Source organism: Delphinapterus leucas, chromosome 18 (genome assembly GCF_059928025.1).
Source record: "Delphinapterus leucas isolate spDelLeu-1000000601 "Yukka" chromosome 18, BTC_Dleu_Yukka2, whole genome shotgun sequence".
In the NCBI taxonomy this organism is placed as follows: domain Eukaryota; kingdom Metazoa; phylum Chordata; class Mammalia; order Artiodactyla; family Monodontidae; genus Delphinapterus; species Delphinapterus leucas.
The window spans coordinates 55,007,041-55,030,456 of record NC_143146.1 but is presented as its reverse complement, the minus strand read 5'-3'; the positions used below and the strand labels follow the sequence as shown (position 1 = coordinate 55,030,456).

At 39.9% G+C, this 23,416-nt stretch overlaps 1 protein-coding gene across 3 annotated transcripts in view; it reads right to left on the bottom strand.

Moving 5' to 3' along the window:
* AKAP11 (A-kinase anchoring protein 11) overlaps window positions 1-14,291 on the bottom strand; it is a 48,396-nt gene extending 34,105 nt beyond the window's left edge. Inside the window, exons 1-3 of one of the 3 annotated variants that reach the window (XM_089899508.1) lie at window positions 14,184-14,286; window positions 7,500-7,723; window positions 2,221-2,330 (exon numbers count right to left, since the gene is read on the bottom strand). In XM_089899508.1, the coding sequence (XP_089755634.1) occupies window positions 2,221-2,280 (60 nt within the window). In that variant the 5' untranslated portion in view covers window positions 2,281-2,330; window positions 7,500-7,723; window positions 14,184-14,286. Of the gene's footprint in view, window positions 1-2,220; window positions 2,331-7,499; window positions 7,724-14,183 lie in introns of all 3 variants that reach the window. The other 2 variants (XM_089899509.1, XM_022574913.2) reach the window with 2 other exon arrangements.
* Between the last annotated feature and the right edge of the window lie 9,125 nt (window positions 14,292-23,416).

Genomic DNA, 23,416 nt, shown 5'->3' with positions numbered 1-23,416 from the left:
TCTACAAGATAACTGGTACAGACTCTTCCAAAGATTTGCCATCATGAGAAAAGAATCTAGACCATTGAACTGGAGCAGACTGGGGGAGACCAAAGAAACACAATACCCAAACACAGAGTGTCAACCTCGCTTAGATCTTAGATGAGAGACAAGGAAAAAGTAACAAGGATATTTGAGACAACTGGGGAAATCTGTGCATGGATTGCATGTTAGACAGTGTTACTGAATTAACGATTTCCTGAGGGGTGGTAATAATGATGTTCTTAAGAGACACGTGCTGATATACTAAGAAGAGAAGTAAAATAACGTCTGTAGCCTACTCTCATTTGGTTTCAAAAGGGAAGTGTGTATATATGTACACACACAGAATGGGTGTGGCAAAATGTTAACAGAGAGTGAATCTAAGTGAAGAGTATATGTGGTGTTTATTGCACTGTTTATTCCCCCAATATCTGAATATTCAAAAGTTTAAGTGATTCTGTTTTCATTAATGAGTGGAAGTTTTCAGGCTAAGATATGAACATGAACTGAAAAAAGGAAAAAATATGAAATGTGAAATCTGAACATGAGCAATCATTATAAACTCATGACAGTGAAGGAACAAAGGGCAGATCTTGATTTCTAAATACTATTCAGGGGTTCTTTGGAGAAATAGCCCGTTCTAGGTCCTAGGAAGGTAAAGTAGAAAGTGAAACTGGGTCAATTTTGTCCTAGAAAGCAAGGAAGCAATCAAAGAATTATGAGGCTGTGCATAACACACATACACATCAACAGTATATAATATAATATTTACATTCATGTATTTTTATCTAAAAGGGTTTCCAAGTATTCAAGTGAATTCAAACCAAATCTTTATCATGGGCCTAATATAAATAATGGTCTGAATAAAAAAGACATGAAATTAATAGCATAAAGTTTCAGCTGCAGCCTAATTCCTTATCTCAGGAATATATTGGTAAATTCAAGTCAAATAGGTAGGTAGGTAGTATAATGTCTGAAGAACAAGATCACTAGCTCACTACTATATTTTGTATACATATATTTCTTAGTTCTAATTATTAATTTAAAGCAATCAGTACAATTTAAATATTAATTTAAAGCTACGGGTCCAATTGCTAATCTGAAAAAAAAGTCACAATATACTCTAGCTTACAGAAAGAAGAAATAGAGAAAATAGTTTTTATCGTACTTTTTTCAAATTAAAAAGGGGACCTACTAAGTTTAAAGGTACCTGGAAAACACATGGGGCATATTACTTAAAAGTGTAATTACTACACTGTTCCAAAATAAGTTTACTTTCTGTTTTCCAACTCCGCCGGCACCTTTCGATTTGACAATCGCTCTCTTCCAGTTAGCAGTCAAATCCAAACATTTCTCAGATCTCTGAAGAAATGAGGAAATAAAGGAAAAGGCAGGCCTAGCAGCTTACAAGGACACTAACAATTAGAAGCTGGAAAGAAGATGTGCAAAGGAGACAAGTGTTATCGTAAGAGAGAAGAGAAGAAAGAAGCTGTAACGAAAGAAGTCAAAGGCCGTCTTAACATGTAAGGACTGGTCAAGAGTGTCATATAATGGAGAAGATGAAGCTAAAAAAAGGGTTCACCAAGACTGCTGACCATCCCCCAGTATTCATCCTTCCTTTCTGCCTTTAAGTAACACCCCCACGCACACAGTTTTAGCAAAGACAAAAATGTCAAGAAATGAAAGGGTAACCAAATCGTCTCAAGGGAGGAAAAGAGAGGGGGCTCTTCCTCAGACTAGAAAGCAGAGACGATCAGGAATCACATTCAATTTGCTCACTACTGATTATCCAGCCAATACCTAACATGGGGCATGGCACATGAGCAGCAGTCAAATTTATATTATATTTGCTGAGTGAATGAATGGATGGTAATATTTTGGGGTAAAGCTAAAGATGTATAAGAAAAGTCACACCTGATGCTTATATTGCTAAAAAGAAGAGAGGAAACTATCGGCTGAGAAGAAATAGGGAGATGTGATCTTTGGGAAATAAAGTTCATTGTCTTCATGATTTCATATCACTATTTTCATATATGCCAATCTTTGCGGTATTTTATCATTATTCATTTCAATAATAAGATTCATTTTAAAAACAAGAATACCATAGCATAGCTGCTTACGAAGACTTCGACTTCAAAAAAACTGATCAGCATTTTTATTACAACTATCACTAAAAGGAATCCAATACAGTGAACTTACTTTTCTGACAGATGCTCTAGTTTTCATGTGACTGTTTCTGAAAGTCTGGAAGGTCGCCATAACGGTATTGCTGCTGTAGGTAATCAGTGAAGAGTTAGTCCACAAAAGACCTAAAGAAAAAATATTAAAAGAAAATAACTGTTTTATTGATCTTAGTGATTCAAGCAAGCATTTTGTGCTAAGATAACTTCTTTAAATTCAGTCATTTACAAAAAAAAAACATAAGAATTCTGAGACGTAAAAATTTATTAAGCAATCCAACATGAATATTTGAAAAATATGAATATTGGCACCTTAACGAGATACCAAATTATTACAAAAATCTTTTTAGGTTCAAAATGATTATAAACTAGTTTATCCTTATCTAGTCAATCTCACTGCCCTTTTTTATTACAAATAAGAAAATATTTGAAAGCCTCAATAAGAAATATTTCAAAAGCCTTTTAAAAATCTAAAGCAGAGAACGTCACAAAAAGAATCTCAGCCTTCTTGCCTCCTAAAAGTCACTCTATCCCTACAGCAACTGTGAATGCTCTAAACATTCTTATTTCTTGGGCAGAAAGGTTTAATAATAAACAAATGAGAATACGAAATCTGTACATATCAAATAAAATCAGATAAAAACAAAGCCCTCATATAGGAATCTCAACAGCATACCAATGACGAGAGTTCAAAAACATCCAAGTTAAATGATTAATACCGTAGTATTTAAAACACATGCACAGACATGTGTTTATACACACACACATACACATCCTCCTTGGGAGAAACTCTGAAACTAAGTCTCAGCTTTTTATCAATGCTTTAATGAAATATCTTTTAGAGCTTAAATCAACCTGGGCATTAACCACTCAATATCCACATTTGACCACAGTAACTTGTCCCTTCATTCAAAATCTACTTGCACTACATGCTATAGATACGGAGGAGAACAAGGCAAATATAGCCCATTTGGATCAGAGTCTTACAAGGAAAATGTTTTATTACAGTAAAGGGCAGGAGTGAGAACTGAATACTAAATCACTAAACACTAAAAAAATTGAGTCAATAAAGATTTGAGAAATGGCTAATTAGTTTCAATCAAACTGGTCTTCTCAAGAATTACCTAGTTGAGGTTTTCAAGACATTTACTTAATATCAATTTATACTATGAAGACATTTATAGGCAAAACCACAACCTAGTCCCCTGCAGAACTGAAAAAAAAAAACAACTAAATTTTAGTGGAGTTCTAATTTTATATTCTTCCACAACAGAGATAAAACTAAGTGTGTGTGCAGGCAGGCACACACATGCACCTCCCTTTAGAGATTTCTATATTCTGATTTTTCACAAAGAATTCTATTTTTTAGACAAAAAATTCCTATTCTATTCTGAACTAAGAAAAATCCTAGTGGTCTCTTTAACAATAAAATTTGATTCATGACTGGAATTGCAGCAAAATTGTCAGAAAGGCAAGGGAGGTCCCAATAGCACAAGATAAAGAACCATACACCAGGATGCAGAAAAGTCGCATTTGTGTCCCTGTTGTACCTCTCATTAGCTTTGTTTCCTCTAGGTAAATTGCAATATCTCTGCATCTGTTTCCTCCATGTATATTACATAGGTGTGTATGATGTATATTACCTCGATGTATATTACCCTACTTACTGGACAAGTTTATTGTAAGAATCAAATGGAAAATTTAGGGGAGGCACTTGGGAAACCATAAAACATAGGTAGGAGAAAAATTAAATATTTACTTACGGACCAAAATGATCAAAAGGACCAAAATTCTCAAAACAAGGTGTAAATACACAGGTTTATGTAACCAAGGCAAGAAAGTAATTCTTTTCTTTGTCCCAGGCCAAGTCGCTCTCCTTTTTTTTTCAGCTGCCAAAAACCCTCAGGGGCAAGTGGACTTGCCTCAAACTTCACATAAAACATATAAAATATAGAGGCCAACACAAGGGTGCCAGGAAATTGAAACACTCAAATTCATCTCCTGAGTAAACCGGCACCACCTTTCTGGAGGGCAATTTTGTAATGCATGTCAAAACCCTGAAAATATTCCTATCCTATGACACAACCGTTCTATTTCCGGGAATTCATCAAAGGAACTGATGCTCCTGGAGCAGCGAGGGTTCTAAGGAGAGTTTACAATGCACCAATTGCTGTGCTAAGAGATTTCCTTGCACATCTCATTTAATCCTTAGGACTGGCAGAGCAGTACTCCAGTTCTACCATGAGAAAAACAGAGGCAAGAGGAAGGGGTTAACAATTCACCAGGCCCACACAGTGAGCAGTAGAGGGCTGAGATGCAAATCCACATCTTCAAATTCTAGCACCCAGGCTCTTACCCTCTTCTCTATAGTGTATATAGGCTTGAAAAGCTGTTCATCACACTTCGTAATAGAGGGAAATAAGAAGCACTCTAGATGCCAGCAACAGGAGAGAGACTGAATTACCTAGAGTGCATTCCCACAATGACAGGAGGGCAGCCATTACACACAACTTGGAAGGACAGAGGACCAGCACACAGAGCATCTTTGCTTTCTCAGACCCCTAACCTTGCAGAGAGGGCGGTGTTGGGAAAAGAGATGAGAGACAGCAATGACCTTTGCAGCTGCTGACTAAAGTCAACAAGAGCAAAGATTAAACTCGAACTCACTGGAGGCTTCACCAGTCAAGAAACTACTGACCCATTACCTCACCTGAACGTGTAGGTGCAACAGGCCAAGCCCCTGAGGGAAGAAACAGTCACACGGAAGTAGGGGAAGATCAGGGGGCTCTGATACAACATCCCGGATCTGACACCTCAAGCTACCCCAGTTCATTACCTGCAATATTCCTGAACAGCCGACCTAAATAGAACACCCTTTTCAAAGCTGAGTACTAAAGAATCCAGTATGGACCTATGAAGAATCATTTAAAAACAAAACAAAACAAAAAACCACATAAGAGATATACTGAAGAAAGAAAAACACTCCAGACAAATATACTCATGCCACCCGAAACTCACATTATCTGTTTTTAGAATAGTACCTCAGAATTTATATTAATAAAAAAGAAACTAAATTTAATTCCACGTTTACACTCGCTTCACTCATTGAAGAAAAATACACTTACTGAATCCTACTCCATAGCTTTGTGTTCAACTTAAAACATAAGTAAAATATTAACCTCACAAAGAAAAAAAACCTATGAGAGAATATCTACACAACAGTCCATAAAAGTGAATCCAGCATGAGATGACATGACTCATACTTCTGATAAAGCAAAGAAACAAAAATCATCTTTGAAAAGATACAAAGGCAGATGGGGGGAGAAAGTAACACAGTAGGGTTCCCTCACCATCTTTTATAATTGGAGAGAATGTAGTTTTAGACAGATTTCACAAATGGAGCAAAAATACAGTATTTTCCCTTGGAACACCTTTATGTTACAATAATAAACTTTTCACTTAACGCTTTTTTGTTTTGTGTCCCATTCTTGGTGAGTAAACAAGAGTCCTAAATAGGGAATAACTAAGGGTGTTTCCCTAGAGTCAAATAAATTAAAGTGAACCTGGATAATTTTTTAAAAAGCAGATCAGAGGCAAAGTACAGATGGGCAACGCAGACAACTGAAAAGTAAGCTGCTGGAGCTCAGGGAAGCCACAGGATATAAAAACAACACCATAAAATAAATGAAATGCCCTGAGAAGCAGCAAAAAAGCAGAATAGATATTACAACCAAGAAAGTTTTAAGAAATATCACAGAACGTAAAAGAAAACAAATGAAAGATAGAGAAACAATTATAAACAGTAAATAGGTATTGGACACTTTGAATATATTACACCTAGCCCTTTGATCCTGCGATTTCACTTCTGAAAATTTATCCTACATGTGTACTTGCACAAAATTCACAAAGATATATGTGAAAGAATATTCACAAAAACAAAAAAGGATGAAAAGCTAAAGATAACCTAGAAGCCCATCAATTCAAATAAATTATAATACTTTCATATGACTATTACCCAGCTGTTGGAAAGAGAGCAACACATACTGATGTGACAGCATGTCCACAATATATTAAGGGAAAAAGCAAGTTACAGAACAATGTAAATAGCGTGCTCTCTACTTGAGATTTTTTATTTTTTAAATTATATACACACACAACTGACACTCATGTGTGTGTTTGTACAGGCCCAGGAAATACTATGACAGATACAGACTAAACTCATGATAGTGCCCACTTGTGACAACCAGGATTTTTTTTAATGTCATAAAATATCAAATACCTATAATATGGAAAGATGATAGATTATTAAATAAAATAAGGCAGGTTCCAGCATGTTCACATTATCCCATTTTGTGTAAAACCTCTATGACTACATGTGTGCATTTATATAATACATGCAATATAAAAGAGAACATACGCTAGATGGGTATAAACGTTGGCTTTATCTGGGTAGATGCAATTATGTGTTTCTAGATGTGCATAAATTCTTTTATAATAAGAAAAATATTTCCAAAGTCTTTCCTCTTCTCTCCTCTGGCCTAAGTATTCAGGTCAGCATCATATATTTCTTGATCTTTTTTTTTACCATGAGCTAACAGAGCCAAGGACTCTCTGAAATTCCTTCCTAGTCCTCTATCGACAATACTGTCCTATTTTGACCCTCCTCCTCCTGCACTAGTTCTCTGACTTCAGTACCTGTATGGATCAGCTTAAATCTATTACCTCCCTCCAACAAGATCTGAATTCAGGAAGTCTACATGGAACCCAGAAATCTGTATCTTTTACAAGTACCCTATGTGGTTTCTGACTGAGAAACAGCTGTCTATCTATCTCTTTAGCCATTACATTAGTCTCCTTCCAAAATTATTTCATAACTCGTTACTCAATGACTAATAATTCTAACCTCCTCTTTGGTACTCATTTTATTTAGTCTTCCAAGGATATTTTATTTCTACCTCTGGTTTAACTATGCAAATAACTCCCCAACATATATCTCCAGTTCAGTTCTTGCACCTGAGTTTCAGTTCCTTATACCCAATTTTCGTTAGATACTTCCAAGTAAATATCCCAGTTACTCCAAAATTAGCATGTTCAAAAACTGAATAAAACTTTCCTCTCTAAACAATCTCCTCCTGTTTTCTCTGTATCAGTAACACCCAGCAAACCAGTCAAGCCAGCAGGTCTTTCCCTCAGTCACTACTGACTATCACATCTAGTCAACAACCAAACCCTAACCCATCATCCTCCTAAACTTCCCTCAGACGTACCCTCCCCTCCATCAGCTGAACTGCTACTTACTCTTCACACATCAGTCCAAGGACCTCCCTTCGTGAGAACGTTTGGCTCATCTCCTGTATCCCTCCTTGCCGGAACAAGTAGCCACCTCCTTTATGTCCCCACGGTGGTTTGTCCTTTATTCCTTTGATGCCATTGTTTGCATGCTTCCCTCCTTTTGTGAGTTTTGAAGACAAGTGTTTTTTTATTGTATTTGTATTCTAGCACAGTAAGCATTCAAACGTCCGCTGAATAAATAAAAAGCAATTATTTTTAAAAAGCAAAGCTGACCTTTAAATGTTGGAATGGACACTTCTACATTTAATGAATTATTTGTGAAAATAGAATCAAAAGTTTCCAATAATTTCTACTTTTATAATATTTATAATAAATGCCCCAAGTACATATTTTGGCCAAATCCCAAATGTCCAAGTGTTAAAAATATTCTGTTGAATATAACTAAACAGGGCAAAATATATGAAACACTGCTTTTCAAACATCAGACGAGAGACAACGCAAGACTATGATCCCTGAGAGAAGAGAAACACTTCCAGGTCACAACACAAGGAGAGGAAAGCTAAGCAGTCTGCAGTCTCACCGAGCTGCAGAAACAGAGGTCATAGTTTGGGAAGGCCAAGGTGGTTAGAAATTGCAGGGCAGATATACTGGAGGGAGAGCTCAGAAAGAGTGAGAGCTTTAGAGATCTGCAGGTGGGCTTCCCTAGGGTCCCTGACCGAATGCTGATCTGTGCCGAGTAGCTGAGGTTGGGGAAATAACTACTAGAGAGCAGTAGGCCAAAAAATACCTGGAGCCAGACAGGGCTTGGGAACAGTCCGCATTCCCACCAACCAGAGTGGGAAAACTTTGTAATGTATCAGGTAATGGATGGACTCCTCAGAAGGGAATTGCTTCAGTTGAGGAACTAAGTCAGCACTACGCGGAAGGCTGTTCTGGACTCATCCTAACAAAGCTTAAAGGCGAGCCTCAAAACAACCCAACAGATTCCAAATAACCGACCTATTAACCCCAACTAAATCCAACACTCCTAAGGATTACAACAAACCTGAGCGAGCTATAGCATAAAATTCAATGACTGGCACACAGTCAAAAATTATCAGGTATACAACAGGGGAGAAAAATATGACCCATAAGCAGGAGGAAATAAGTCACTAAGTGCAGATCCAGAAACGACAGAGATGATGGAATGAACAGAAAAGATGTTAAAACTATATTATGGGAACAAGTGTGTTCCATACATTTAAGAAGGGAGAGGAAAACATGATCATGATAAGGAAAGAAACAGAAGAGGGAAGACACTCAAATTGAACTTCTAGAGATGAAAATAAAATACATACCAGATGCAATTAATAACAGATTAGATACTGCAAGAGAAAAGTTCAGTGAATTTAAAGATATAGCAATAGAAACTATCCAAAATGCTGCACAGAGAAACTTAAAAACAAGCAAAGCAGCATCGATGACCCACTGTAAAAGGTGAATAACTGGAATCCTAAAAAGTGTCGGGGGGGGGGCAAGGGGGCAATATATGAAGACAAAATGGCTCAGAATTTCCCAAAGTTGATGAAAACCAAAAACTGATAGATGCAAGGAAGATTAACAAACCCTAAGAAAAATAAACACGAGGAAGACCACACCAATACACATCATAACCAAATTTCTGAAAACCAGTGATAAAGAGAAAAATCTTAAAAGCAACCAGACAGAAAAGTACACATTACATACAGAAGAACAAAGACAGACAACAAATTTCTTATCAGAAACTATGCCAAACCATAAAATAAGACAATGGAGCAACATCTAAAAAGAGTGTCAACCCAGATATCCATACCCAAATATCTTTCAAAAATTAAGGCAAAATAATTTGAACTAAAAGAAGCTGTGAGAATTCATCACCAGCCAACCATCACTAGAATCACTGTTTAAAACAAAAAAGAAAAAATTCCACAGGGAAAAGAAAAACAATACCTGATGGAAATTTGGGTCTAAACTAAGGGTAATACCTCAAAGGGTCTATATGAGGGTAATACAAAAAAATATTTTCTCCTTTTTTAATTCCTTAAAGAATAACTTTAAACTGAAAATAACAATGTAATATGGGGGTTAGAAGTAAAGTGTATGATAAAATAACACACAGCATGTGGTGTGCTGGAATTGAAAAAACACTGTCCCTACACTATACAAGAAGTGATATTGCTAAGTTACCTTGTAAACCCCAGAGCAACCATCACAAACCAGAATAATACCTAATAAGCAAACAGTGGTGTAAAGGGGATGCTATCCCTTTTTTGCAGATAAGGAAGCTGAGGCTCATCTTCATAGGATGGCTATGAGAATGCAATTAAATAATACATTTAAAAACAGTACCTCATATAGGAGGAACTGAAATGTTAGCTTCTTCCTTGGGTACAAACCTGCTGTCTAACTTATAAAATCTAAAAATACCACAGCTATCAGTTACTACTTTGTCTTTCAAAACAATAGTCAATCATGTAAAAAAGATGTGACTGTAACCTAATTGATTATCTATTAAGATATTTGCTTCTCTATAGTTTCCTGTATACCAACAATAAACACAACTTTAAAAAAAAAAAACCCTAAAATATTGAGGCTGTGCTTTCAATGTGAATATGCTTCCTAGAAGGTAGAGTAATAATATTCTTAACCTTATGCATAACTCCCACCTACAAGATTATTTTTAACAAAAAATATGTTCAGAATTTTAACTCAGGAACACAGTTTTCCTTATCAGTAACATCTGTGATGCACGACTCTAAGAGTATATTGCTGAAAAAGCATTTAAGCAGCTCTTGCAAATAGTAATAAGGCTCTATCCTAAGCTGCCAGCAGCAGGAATGAGTGAACGGATCTGCTTTGTAGATGGTCCAGTGCTCGGCACAGAGGAGACATTCTAAAAGCCTGTGCAGAACTTATTAACCGACAGAATACACGAGGCATAAAAACAGGAAGAGTGTGGAAGATAATTTCTAGGTTTCACGCTTGGGGAGCTAGAAGAAATAACTGGCAGACAGCATTATTTTATGTCAAGGTACTATCCAAAGGGCACCTAAAAAATACATTCAGTTGGCGCGGTGAGAGCTAGAGATCTTACTCTAGGAATCATCCGCATATCCAGAGCTTGAAAGCTGATCCTAGAGACACAGGGAAAAAACAGAGGATCAAGAGAGAATCTGAGAGGACAACCATGATAAAGGGTTCCCGGCAGGTAAACAAAGAACCACAAATAAGTGGCAGTCAAAGCAGGTGAGGTAGAGATTCAGAATTTAGGTGTCACTGAAGTCAAGAAACGGTTTTAAGTATGGAGTGGTCAGCAGTAGACTTGTAAACTCCTGAGGGCAGGAATGATATCCTTCCTTCTCCAAACGCTGCAGGAGTCCACGCCACAGTGCCCGCCACACAGCTTGCCCTCAGTCACAGTCACGCCATGTTTTTCACAACAGAAGGTGCTGTTATTGCACCCATTTTACACGTAAGAAAACGGAGGCACAAAACATTTACATAATTTGCCCTCGCACACCTAGGAGAATCTGTCCTGAAGGAGATCATTGCTGAGAGCAAATTTAGCGCAGTACTAGGGAAAAACTCAAAACTGCAGGATGTTAGAAGTACACCAGAAGTACCCACCTTTTCTCCCCTTGTTCACACCCCCTGCACTAGAGAACTTGCAGTACCCAGTCTGAAAAAGTACAAACTGTGAGACACACCTACATCTCCTCCCCCACCCGTTTTCCCATTTCCATCTTCCCCCACCCTCAGCCAACTGGACTACAAGTAGGTACCTGACCAACTGAAGTATCTCTCCAGAAATTTCAGAATTAAGATATGGAGATATCTGTTGAGAACCATGCTACAAAATCAAAATATCTTGTGTTGTCACCACAGCAAACCAAAGTTTCGTGCAAACCAAAGGTATGGAGAAGCAGAAACCAAGAGCTTTAAAGAGAGTCAATCTGAAAGAAACTGTAACAGACATTACAGAGTCATAGGGACACAAGACTATGTCATGTGTTTCCAGAGAAAAACTGGCAGAGTAACTGCCTCAAGATGTTCTGGTTTCCAGGACGCTGAGCTGGGCTTCAGAGGCAGTCCTGCAACTGTAGGACAAACGCCCTTTTTAAGTAAGTTAATTCAAATGGTTTCTGTTCCTTGCAGCCAAATAATCTCAAGACAACAGAAGAGGTCAAAGAAAAAACACTGGGTAAGCAGTCACTATGTGCTTCACAGTAACTTTGAGGTTTTTAGCTCTCCTACCAGGGATGAAGAAAAAGAGCTCCACTAACATCAATGAACAGATCTGCTGGACTCCCAAACACAAACTCTTTTACACGGTACCTCATTTTCATTCACATAACATCCAATCCATTCCAAGCCTCTATGCCATTTATCTTATTTTTTTCCCCATGAAACATTCTCAGATTAATCCAAAAATATTAACTTCTCTTCTGTCTAGTCTCTAACCTATACATTTCAAATGCCTTTATGCTAGTATTTTATAATAAAATAAACTTGTATATATAAAGATGAGTGGCAGATCTGTTTGGTTTGTTCTTAAATTGATAAAGTGTTTTTGCTTCCTTGCTTTACCAGTTTATACACCCTTAACTCAAGCCCAGGCCAGCTTAGATCTGTTCCTGACTTGTCCCACCCCTCATTTCCTCCGAATGGCTGATTTTACTACTAAAATTCAAGCCACTTTAACAGAAAAAGGATAATTCAGCTTACCTAAATATTTATCCTTCCCAAAGTGACTTCAATTACTTTTCAAAGGCACTATGAAACACGTATCTACATCCTAAGCTTGAACCCCTTGCCAAACGGTGATAAAGACCAGCAAAAAATTCCGGTTTTCTGTCCCTGAGAATCAGTTTGCCAAGATGAAATGGCAGAGAACTTCTTAACTCTATAACAGGTCTCTTTCGCCCATTCTCAAAAAGACACTGCTGAGGCTTTTCACATTTTCTCCAAGTATAGACAGCTCCACTGCCTATTTATAACTAGAAATTTCCCTAAGAATCACCTAAAATGTATCATCTGATTTGGTTTGATTTACTTTCCCAGACATTAAGTTCCTGGAATTTTTTTTAATTAAAAAAAGAAAGACAACTTAAGCGTACTATCCTTTTACCAGCCTCAAAAGGCAAAGGAAGACTTCTTCAGCTTCTAGACTTATCCCAGGAGTTCAGAAGCCAGATTTCTCACTGTGGTTCAGGGACTTCGGCAAGTCCCATATCCTCAACAGCTGGGAAATATCATTAGCCTGGAGGTAAACCACTAGGCCCTTATTAGTAGTGCAGCTATGTGGGTGCAGACACTCATCACTACCAGTTCAGCCTGTGAATCCATTTGTTCTGACTGCCTTACATTCTCTGATCACTTATAAACTGTTAGTCACAGCTATACAACTAACAGTGAAATTCACTGTCAACCTTTGGGTCAGTTCTGCCAGAAGGACCATAAAAAAGTATGCATAACCAGCGTACTAACTGAAAAACGTGACTGGGTATATAAAATGATTCATTAAATGGCACTATTTTAACTAACACTGATTGTGCTAGGAACTGTGCTGCCATTTATCCTAAAATCATAAATAATAATAACACATTAAAATCTTCTTCGCATTGCTGAGTACCCTAAATTTTCTGAGTACTCTATATTTTCTATTTCCAGACATATCAAAATCAGTATCAATCAATATAACATCCTTAACGAGGTGGAAATAAGGTAGGGAAAGCTTATGAGTTTTGCAAGGGGCTGAATAAATTACAAAGCTGAAAAGAGAACCAGAATTTTTAACTACAATCTGCACTAAAGCCATTAGGTATGTACCTCAGCAGTATTCCTCACCCTGAAATTTCCTTAGCATCTTAAGCTAAACCACCTCCAGTTTAATGAGGTCTCCGAGGAGGGAAAGCAGAACTGTTACCACGTCATACCACTGTGGTTTAGGTTCTACTGCCATTGTCATTTTACCACGTTTTTAATACTTTGGTCACATACACTTTTTTTAATAAAGCAGTTTAAGTGCCTGGAATAAAAAAGTACACCCAATCCATTCGGAACATTGATGGCCAGCATTTGAGCCATGTAACAGCGTTGAAGAAAATCTGACAGCAAATCCAAATCAAAACACTCCGAGGAGCTGCTGGACGCTTTCCGTTTCTGTCACAAGATTTGGTTTGTGCCTGGTTCCAGGGCTCAAGGGTTCTGACAGTGAAGGATGCTGTTCGAGGACAAAGTGCAATGTCCTCCTCCTCCATATGCTCCCGTGCGCGCACCACGAACACAAACTAAGCATACGCAGCAGCACGCACGGAGCGGACCCGGCTCTGAAGACCACCCTGGGGATGGAAACTAAGCTTGTCATCCAAGGGGGATGCTGCTCCGCCGCCACACTCGGATCCCTGGAAGACCCATCTCCAGCCCGAGGACACCCCTCCCCCACGGCCCGGTGCCTCGAGCTTCCTACCTCCGCCCCGCTCCTCCCGCCCTCCTCCCACCGCCGTACGAAGGCGCAGCTCGGGGCAGCTCCGAAGTCGGGCAGGGACGGCGGGTAGACGGAGGGGCTGCGGCGCCCGAGCCAGGCCGCTATATCCACCGCGGCCCTACACCCCGCCTCCACCCCAGCCAACGGCGCTGCTCACGCCGCGGGCGGATCCGCGCCCGGCTCACCTGGGGGCCGCAGCCTCCGCAGCTCACAGGCATGTCACCGGCCCGCAACGACCAGCCGCACGACCTACAGAGCAGGCGGGCGCCCCCTCCCGCAGCGGCCCCCCAGCCCTCCCCCCCCTCCCCGCCCCGCGGCCCGCCCCCGGCCTGCCCACCCCCGGCTTCCGCCGCAGCAACTCCAGCCCGCAACACCTCCTAGTCCTCACGCCTCCCACTCACTCACGCGAGAGGGTGGCACGCCTCTCGCGAGAAGAACCCCGCGCCAAAGCCCGCGCAAAAGTGGGTGGGCTTTTTTAAAAAGGAAAAAAGGAACAGGAAAAACCTTCCCACGTGCTCCAGGGCAGCTAGCAGGACCGCCCCGCGCATCATGTGACCACGCCCAGCCGCCCCTCATTGGCCAGAATCCGCTGGGCCAGGGGAGCTTTAAACTCGAGGCTGACCTTCGAACCTGCTGCAGACGTCTTGCGCGCTTCCTGGTCCGTTACCTTGGAAACTGTTTAACCCTTTCCTCTGGCAAAATATACAAGTCTTGGCTTTCTTTCTGCAGTTTTGGCTTAAGGGCCTGCCACCTTTCCTTCGTCCCCTTGGTTTTACCGCCTGGGGTCAGCTGGGCTCCCTCTTCGCCCCAGGCTAGCTTTGTTTTCTTCTGATTCCCGGGGCCCTTCTCATAGCGGCAGCCCCACCAGATCGGACGGCCCAAGAAAGGCTCATCCTTTGGGATAGCTCCGCCCCTTCTCCCCAGCATCTCTAGGGAGGATCACTCACAGCGCACCAGGCCAACTGCCCTATCCTAACCTCAACAATTAGCATCAAGGGATCTCCGGGCCCTAGTGCTCACCCTTCCGTCGTTACGCGATATCGGAATCGGGAAATAAAAGCATTGGTCACGGAGAAACCAAGCTCTAGATGAAAAGCTAATACGTAGAAACAAGGTAGCATCAGAAGGGCGAATGCAGTCTCCTCGAAGACATCTATCCCTCAAGGGTGGAAATACCTGATAGATGAGAAAGACGTTTTTAAGTGTATCCTCCTGATGAGTTTTGCCCTGGTTGGGAGAAAGGGGCAGGGAAGAAAGGGTATATTCGTATGTTCATTTCTTCATTTAACAAATTTTTGTTGAGCTCCTACATATGTTAGGCACTCCTCCAGGCTCTTGATTGAGCTGCCTCGAAGCTCGAAGACAGATAAATCTAGGTTCTAGGGAGCTTATGGGGGGGAGGGGAGGAAAATGTCTGTTAGTGTTAAGCTCTGTGCAGAGGAAATACAGTGAATGATGTGATGGTGACTGTGATGGGGTGACCCTTTTGAGGAGGAGACATTTAAGAAGTGGTTGGCTTAACAGGCGTGCAAATATCAGAGGGAAGAGCATTCCAGGCAAAGGATACAGCTAATTCAAAGGCCCTAAATAGGGTTTGAGGGGGAAGGTATGAGAAAGTAAGGGGAAATAAGCTTGGAAATGCGCTTGGAGAAGTAAACAAGCATTGGTTACATCCTGTAGGGCTTTGTAAGCCAATAAAGGAATTAGGGAGTTTATTCTGAGTGCAGTGGAAAGCACTGGAGAGTTTTAAATAGGGGAGAGACACCTATGGTTTAATTTTTTTTAAGCTCTTCGCTGCGGAGAATGGATCTTAAGGAGACCACAGAGGAAGCAGGGAGATTAGGAGATTTGTAATCTATGTAAGAGAGACTCCTGAAAATTTTTAATTTCCAATGACCTTGACATTCCTATTCTAAAATCCATTAGGTCAGAGTCCTGGTTCTGTTTGCCACCTTTTGTTAAGAACATCTAGATATCCTTCAGTTACTGCTGTTTAATTACAGTTGGAGAAATAAATGGGAAATTTTGTTACTTGGGAAAATGAATGGCCCAAAAGGAAAGTCACCTTTGATTTGTTTTCCTCCATTTACAACACACAGATAGCCACCTCTTCTGTCCAAACGTCAGTTCTAAGAAAAACCAACATAAAATGATGTTCAATGCAGATCTTTATTCCTAAGTATAAGATTTGAAAAGATAGAGGTTGAGGGCTAGAAAACGAAGATGTTTCACTAACAGAAACAGAAATCAGGAGACCTGAGTTCCAACTGGAAGAGCTCATTAACGGGTGACTCAACCAAATCAAAGTACCTTATCATCCTTGAATCTCAGCTTCCTCATACATAAAACAAGGCAATGAACTAACCTACACGCAAAGTGGTTAAGCCTGAATTACACTTTGGCATGCACACACCAGCAAGATGGAAGCTGAAAAGGGAAATGAAATGAATTTTTATAAAAACCTAACAGAGTCGTCAGCACATGCCACACACACACAGATACCAGGAATGTTTCCCTAAGAAACCTTGGCCTTCTCAGAGTGTGAAAACGGAAGCATTGCCACCTGCTCAACCTCATACTCCCTTTCTCTGTAGCTATTTTGAACCTATGTAGTATTTAGTAAATAATGATGCACATTTTCCTAATCAAGATTTAAGAACTAGAAAAGAAATGTTTAAAAGATCTGGAGCAATATTTTAAACTTAAACTTAACATTGTAGCGTTTTTTTGAAAGGAAAAGTGCTGAATGAGGAAAGGTATTATTTTAACACATTAAGATCATTCTTTTAAACTGCTGAAGGAACTGAGTACTCCTTTGAGTGCTGTTTGCAGTCCTTATAATGATTAACTGAAACAGCTGCTTGTTACTGCTAATTTAGACGAACAACGGGCTCAACTCTACCATTCTAACCTAAATTAATACAGCCATAAATCCTCCCAAGTCACACTAGCAAGACAGTCACTGTGGTGTCTCTTGCCAGCTACCATTATTTTGAATCCAACGAATATAAAGTGAGAAGAAATTAGGGTTGAAATCCATTTCTACAGGTGTCCCTAGTTCCTGGATTGTTTTTATTTTCTTTTTTAACAGCTTTATTGAGCTATAATCCACATACAATACAATTCACCCAGTTAAAATGTACAGTTCAGTGGTTTTGGTATAGTCCCAGAGTTGTATAATCATCACCAAAATCTTATTTTAGAACAGTTTTTCCCCCACAAAAGAAACCCCATACCCATTAGCGACGTCAGTCCTCCACCTTGTCCCCAGGCCTAAGCAATGACTAATCTATTTATGCGTTTATACATTTGCCTATTCTGGAAATTTCATATTAACAAAATTATCCAATATGTGGTCTTTTGTGTCTCACTTCATTCACATAATGTTTTTAAAGGTCAACCCTGTTGTAGCATTTATCAGTACTTCATTTCTTTTTATTGCCCAATCGTGATTCCATTGTATAGATATAGCACATTTTATGTATCAACTTATCAGTTAATAGGCATTGGATTGTTTCCACTTTTTGCCTATCTGAATAATGCTGCTTTGAATATTTGTGTACAAGTTTTGTGTGGATGTTGCTTATTCTTTTTTAATACTTTAAAAAATAAAACATATCCAGTTTACAAAGTCCATATTTTTTTTTTTCCTAGCACAGCTACTTCTCTCCTAGCTTTGTCTTTTTTGCCTGCTGTTTGAAATATGTGCACTCTATCCCCAGAGGGTTGGCATTTCTACTTGGGTAATTCACATCTGACCACGTCACTCCCCTGTTTAAAACCATTCAGTGGCTTATTATGGTTCGGCCCATGATCTTCCTAACTTTCTCCTCTGCTCTGATATCATTCTCCTTCTTGGACAAGTCTTCCTTTCGGTTGCTTGAAATAGGGCCAGACCCTCTCTGCTTCAGGGCCTTCCCACAGGCTGTTCCTTCAGTAGTAATGTGCTTTCTCTCTCCATCCCCCTTAGCCTCTGAATGCCCATGAATCCTTCAGCATCCTGCTCTACTCTCATTTCCTCAAGAACTCTTGTCCTAACTCCCCAGACTAAGGACTCTCTACTTTTTCTTCAAAGCATTCATCAACTTACAATGATTTCTATTGGAGTCATTATTTGGTTAATGTCTGTCTCTATCCTCTGCTAGATAGTAGGATCCCTGAGCAAGAACCACATCTGTTTTTAGTTATACATGCCTGGTACATAGCGGGTGTTAGTAGTTATTCAATAGCCATTCAAAGGAAGGAAGGAAGGAAGGGAGAGAGAGAGGGAGGAAGAAAGAGAAAGGGAGGAGGAGGGGGAGAGGGGGGAGGAGGGAGGGGAGAAGTAGGAGGAGAGAAGGAAGGAACAGGGAGGAGGAAGAAGAAAGGGAGAAAGGAAGGAAGGAAGAAAAGGAGTTCTAGTTTACCTGTTTTACTAGAATTGAACTAAATTTTAGGCTCACGATGGAGGCTCTTGGGCCCACGGTGCCACCTCAGCAAACCAAACCTTAGAGAACTTTCACGTCCCTGTACATTGTCCACTAGACCAGAAACAGTATATCCAGTCAGCCAATCCCCAAATGCCAAGCCAACTCTGGACTTATTTCCTTGTTCCTTCTCTCCCCAAGCAAGATCAACTCTGTGGCCCCCCAATCAGATATTTTCTATTTTTCTTTTCCGTGTTCTTTATTCGTTATTCTATAAAAAGCTTCCTGGCTTCCACTCCATTTGGCAGTTCTCCAAATGGAGACCGTCTGCTTCATGAAGAGGTAGTTTATTTGTATCACCTAAATTGTTTTCTTTAATCTTTTTTTTTAACACCGGGAATCTTCAGTAAAGCCTTGATAAATGTTGTAAGCCCAATCTGTGCTGTGGCAAAGGGAATGAGTAGAAAGCCTGTCCCATGCTTGAGGTGGTGTAGCAGGGGACACACATGTCCCCTGCCCACGCTCCCTGCAGAAGGGGGTGTAGAGAGGGGAAGGCCAGTGGTGTACAGTGAAGCTGAGGCAGCAGAGTGACAAGTCAGAGAACACAGGCTGTATCTAAGTGCACCTAACATTATGCCTGGGAAAGCCTCCCATGTCCCCAGGACACATTCTAGTGGGCTCATTTCTAGCAATCAAGCTAGTAGCTAGTGGGGTCTCCTCCAAAGTAATTCTGCTATTTAATGGAAATGTTACTTTCATTTGTTTACATAGCCTGACGGAGCCAAGACGTTTGGTTTATCAGCGCATGAAAGAATTATGGCCCAGCACGGATGAATGATTTGTTCTTGATCACTGGGGGCACTAAATGTCATAGTTCTGACTAAAATTAGCTGGTTCAATCTGGTTCTACCTTTCCACAGACCTAGGCGTGCTGCACAAAGCTAGCTACTCATTGTAATCCTCCTAATGACCTTTTGACTACAAAGGATACAGGAAAAGATAATAGAGCAGACTACATTTTCTGGTGGTTGCTTTACAAACATTATTTAGTAATAATAAACCAACGTAAAACATTTGGAAAGTGGGAAAATATGAAAATTATAATTTCATCATCCATTTAAAAACAAAAATGCTTTTTAAATTTAAAAGGTGAAGTTTCTCATTCATGACTGTTTTACTAGCATGTATATTACACCACAGTCTGTTGTATCGTTTATAACTTATGCTTACTTTACTCTTTTGTAGTGAGTCTCTTGAAGGATAAAACTCATCTTAACCATTCTTATAACATGATACCTAGTAATTTTTTTTACTGGAGTTGATTTACAATGCTGTGCCAATCTCTGCTGTACAGCAAAGTGACTCAGTTATACACATACAGACATTCTTTTTTTTTATTTTCGCAGTACGCAGGCCTCTCACTGTTGTGGCCTCTCCCGTTGCGGAGCACAGGCTCCGGACGCGCAGGCTCAGCAGCCATGGCTCATGGGCCCAGCCGCTCCGCAGCATGTGGGATCTTCCCGGACCAGGGCACGAACCCGTGTCCCCTGCATCGGCAGGCGGACTCTCAACCACTGCGCCACCAGGGAAGCCCCAGACATTCTGTTTTAAACATTCTTTTCAATTATGGTTTATCCCAGTAATGTTTATATATATACATATACAGGTGATAATTCAGAAGTGCCACTCCAAGTTAGACATCTTGAATTAGCAAAATAAATTTGAGTACTATTATATATCCTACTCATATATAATAATTCTTCTGATTTAAAACATCATAGGCATAGCTAAATTACTAACTTATCTTCCAATATGTAAAATACAGATATACCATCTTTTAAGAAAACATAATGTGTAATTGTTTGAAATTCAAAAGCAAATAATCATGTCTAAATGTAATTACTTCATAAGACAGTTTTTAAAATATCAGTGCCCTGCTGATTTTAAATAGTTGGCATAGAGTTAATTATAAAATAGAAGAGCAAAGGTTCATAAAACACTTATGTTACAGACCTTTCTAATTCAGGGAAGCACAAATGTAATCAAGAATTTTTAAAGCATTTAGTATAATTAAATGGAAAAATAACTTACAAAAACATTTATGTACAACTTTTCAAAAATGTCATTTGCAAAAGGTGAAACAGACTTCCTCTTCATATGAGCCAACAGCATATATGTTTATTACATAAAAAAAGATATTAGATGACTTACCCTGGATTAGGTATCTAAAGGGCAAGGGAAGTCCTTTGAATATTGTCATAACCTTATGACAAGAGAAAACAGATCCTAGAACAAGTTGTTCCTGGGACTATCAATCCTTGTTGCTTGGCTGCTTTGCTTTTCAAATGAAACATTAACTTAACATGAGATAAGAGCATCCGTATTCATTAGTTAACTCACATGAAATTCAACAGAAATATCCTTATGTGATTAAATCTTTAAAAGTAGGTAATACTCATACATGCGAAATATGAATACTGCATGCCTACTTCTGGCCCCAGAAGCACTAAACACTGTAGTAAAAATCTAGGCTGAAAAATCACAGAAGTTTTAAGATACCCTGAATGCTTCCTAGGCTTTAAGAAATCTCTGTTCTTTGTGGGATTTTAAGCCATTAAATTGTGCTAGAGATGTCTAGTCTAGCCCCATACTAGTTTTTTGTTTGTTTGTTTGTTTGTTTGCGGTACGCGGGCCTCTCACTGTTGTGGCCTCTCCCGTTGCGGAGCACAGGCTCCGGACGCGCAGGCTCAGCGGCCATGGCTCACAGGACCAGCCGCTCCGCGACACGTGGGATCCTCCCGGACCGGGGCACGAACCCGCGCCCCCTGCATCGGCAGGTGGACTCTCAAGCCACCAGGGAAGCCCCCCCATACCAGTTTTGATCCCTATTTGCTTTGGATCCCCTGGGGTTGTCCTAGAACGGATTTGCTCCTCTTCCCCGCAATGAAACCTGTGAAATCAGCCAACCTTCCAGAGGATAACTAGGAGCCCTCATAGTCAGTTCTCATGAACTTCAAAGCAACCCACCATCTCTGCTTTACTGGCCTACATCACTTCATGGTTAGCAGTATCCTCTTCCTCTGAAGGATGTGGCTACCGAAATATAAAAATGCAACCTTAGGCTACATGAATGCTAGTATGATGCTCAGAACAAAAGAGGTGGTGGCCCTACTCTACTCTAAGTTAGTCAGTCCACACCTGCATTAACCAGTGAGATATGACCAGAGGTGAGGGGGTAAGAAAATATGTCATAGGTAAAATTTCACCTGTGTATTTCACTTGGAGAAGGGAAGATTCACAGGGATATAATAAACTGAAGTCGAAATACTGTCATACAAGTAATGTCTTAGACTTCTGTTCTTCCAGAGGGAAGGGAGTAGATCTGAGTTCAAATATAAAGCGGAAAATAATTAGCAGTGTCTTAGAATGCAATGGGTTATCTTTATAAATAGCGGATGTCAAATTTCTTGAGCTCTGTGCAATTTTTTATTTTTATATCTTGTTTTTTTGTATTCTTTTTTTTCTTTTTTGGACTAAGTACTCACATTGAGCTTCACTTCCTCATGCTCATGCAATTTATTTTTAAGATACGCTTTTTAGAGCCCAAATTGGTAAGGGCCTAATCTCTGACTTTGTCATATTTTGCTCTTATTTCTAAATTGATTTAAAAGGTCTTCCTTTTTAAAGCCTGTCCTTATCTCACAGTTGATTGTGCAGGTTGCTATCCTTATCAGTTGCTGTAATAAGATTCTTACAAAGATCTTGTCATCTCGAAACATCATGCCTAAAGGCAGGGCATAATGGGTGTAACAAGATTCCTACAGAGGTCCTGTTTTACACTCTAACCACCTGTAATTCTTGCTCTCTTTTTCAGATGGTCAGTAGCTATTCTGAAACTCCTGTATAAACTCTTGATGAAAATAAGATGTTCAATAAATAAAATATGATAGAATACCACACCACCTTTTGTGTATGGCTTGAGGAAATGTCATTCTTTTATGGGAAAGAGAAGTCAGCATTTTACAAGGTACTACTTGGGCTTTAGTTTCAAAGCCTGTGCCCTGCCAACTTCAATATTAGTCTGAATTTTTTATAACTGTTCTTAATTATCATGAACATTTCTTGCTCACTTTACGTGATTCCAAGAATTCAGCTAAGTTCCAAGAGGAACAAATGTCCTCAGCTGATGTCTGCCGAAATGTACATTATCCTATTCGATTCTGGATCATTAATACCTCTCCACACCAGCATCCTCTGAAGTGCTTGCATTTCTACCTGGTCTCTACCGAAAAAGTCAATGCAGCTTTCTGCTACAGCATCCCTTCATTAAAACACGACCGGACAATGCCATTTTGCAAACAGAGAGCTCTTTCTGCAGAAATAATTGATTCTCAGATACCATTCGGAACCTGTACACCAGTCCCTTCTGCCAGGACGCGGCAAATGCTTCCTCTCCTTGTTTTTAACAATCTGATTCACCACCTCCCCCGGGGACAGGGTTTTGTGACACCACAATGTTCCGTCCTCTGATCCAGCCTGTATTCCACCTCCTGTCCCTCCTCCTGAAATGGCAATAATATATGAAGAGACCAAGCAAATCCTCCACCTGCCCTCAGGGAGAAGTCTCTCAAATTACCTGCAAGCCATAGAAGATTGTCATGAATCCTGCCCTCTGTTCATTTGTTCACCTTGGCCAACTTGGGTTCTACTTTCCCTGACTCACGATTTCTGATACCTGCAGGTCAAAGGTAAAAGTTACAGGATGTAATGATGTACAATATATACGTAAGAACAAACACCTGCTGGGAGAAGCCAAAGGCTTTCTGTGCCCCCTGCCAAGCATTCAGTTTCCCTAGGCCACCTTCATGACGGATTTCCTCATTAAACACCCTGCCTCTCAGGGATATAACACCAACTTCATGGCTGTTCCAATAACAAGTGGCTCACTTCCACCTATGCCAGGAGCCACTGGGATACTCATATTGGTCATGTTTTACCTCTATAAAGGCATC